We start from the raw sequence: 1,341 nt of genomic DNA, 5'->3' as shown, positions 1-1,341 counted from the left end.
GAGGTGGGATTATGCAGGAGAAGGAAGAGAAGGAAGAGGAGGAGTAGCAGGAGGAAGAGGAATGTGACGAATAGTAAGGATACAGGAGGAGGGGATGGAGCAGGAATAGGAGGCACCACAAGGTTCTACCACTCTCTGTATCTGCAGGTGACCAGGGAGGGGGATCCACGATTTTCACGGGCATAAAAATGGATGTTTCTGAGGTTTATTGGGCTAAATGTTGATGCCTTTTATTTTGGGGGGGCTAAATCTTTTTATTTGGGAAGGTGTTTTGGGTTAATCTTGTTGATTTGGGACTTTTGGGGCCGTGTCTGTATCTCAGGGGTATTTTTGGCAGCACCTTGGTGTTTTATAACTTTTTATGGACACAAGATGTCCGGTGACTTTCTGAGATGGACCTGGGCATGAGGAACCCCAGCCCAAGATGCTCATCCCTTGCTTCTCCCCTAAAACCAGGATTTATCATTCCCAAGGTGTGGCTGGATGGAAGAGGAGGAGAAGCCCCAGAGATCCCACAGGAGGAGAAGCTGCAAACCCAGCCCAGGGAGCTGTGAGGAGAAAAGACCCTCCCTGTGCCAGGAAAGCAGCCAGAGATCCAGGCAGAGCTCAGAGCTGGGGGAGAAGCCCCACAAGTGTGGGGAATGTAGGAAGGGCTTCAGATGCAACTCTGACTTGATCCGGCACCAAATGATCCACACAGGGGAGAGGCCCTTCGAGTGTGGGGAGTGTGGGAAGAGCTTCAGGCAGAGCTTCAAGCTGATCCAGCACCAGATGATCCACACCCGGGAATGGCCCTACGAATGTGGGAAATGTGGGAAGGGCTTCAGAGACACCTTCGAGCTGATGGAACATCAGAACTTCCACACTGGAGAGAGGCCCTACGAGTGTCCCAAGTGTGGGAAGAGCTTCACCTGCAGCTCCTACCTCCTTCTGCATCAGAGGATCCACACAAGGGAGAGGCCCTATGAGTGTTCCCAGTGTGGGAAGAGCTTCAGCCGGAGCTTCCAGCTCCTTCTGCACCAGAGGATCCACACGGGGGAGAGGCCCTGTCAGTGTCCCCAGTGTGGGAAGAGGTTTCGGAGCAGGTCCAATCTCCTTGTCCATGAGCGGATTCACACGGATGAGAGACCCTTCCAATGCCCCGAGTGTGGGAAGGGCTTCAAGGACAGGTCCACCCTCACAAAACACCRGCTCATCCACAGCGGAGAGCAGCCCTGTGAGTGTCCCCAGTGTGGGAAGAGGTTTCAGAGAAGTTCCACTCTCCTCCGCCATGAGCGGATTCACACAGATGAGAGCCCCTTCCGCTGCCCCAAGTGTGGGAAGGGCTTCAAGGAGAACTCC

At 54.0% G+C, this 1,341-nt stretch overlaps 1 protein-coding gene across 1 annotated transcript; it reads left to right on the top strand.

The window, feature by feature from the left end:
• Positions 1-32: 32 nt before the first annotated feature.
• On the top strand, positions 33-1,338 carry LOC130588405 (zinc finger protein 239-like; the record flags this gene model as incomplete). The annotated part of the gene is made up of 1 exon (XM_057389329.1): positions 33-1,338. A coding segment is annotated over exon 1 (855 nt), but the record flags the coding sequence as incomplete, so codon positions are not given.
• Positions 1,339-1,341: the final 3 nt, after the last annotated feature.

This window comes from Malurus melanocephalus, unplaced genomic scaffold, assembly GCF_030028575.1.
Source record: "Malurus melanocephalus ecotype Western Australia unplaced genomic scaffold, MMel_1.1 scaffold_4839, whole genome shotgun sequence".
NCBI lineage: Eukaryota > Metazoa > Chordata > Aves > Passeriformes > Maluridae > Malurus > Malurus melanocephalus.
The sequence above is the reverse complement of the archived record's forward strand: the minus strand, read 5'-3'. Positions and strand labels throughout refer to the sequence as shown.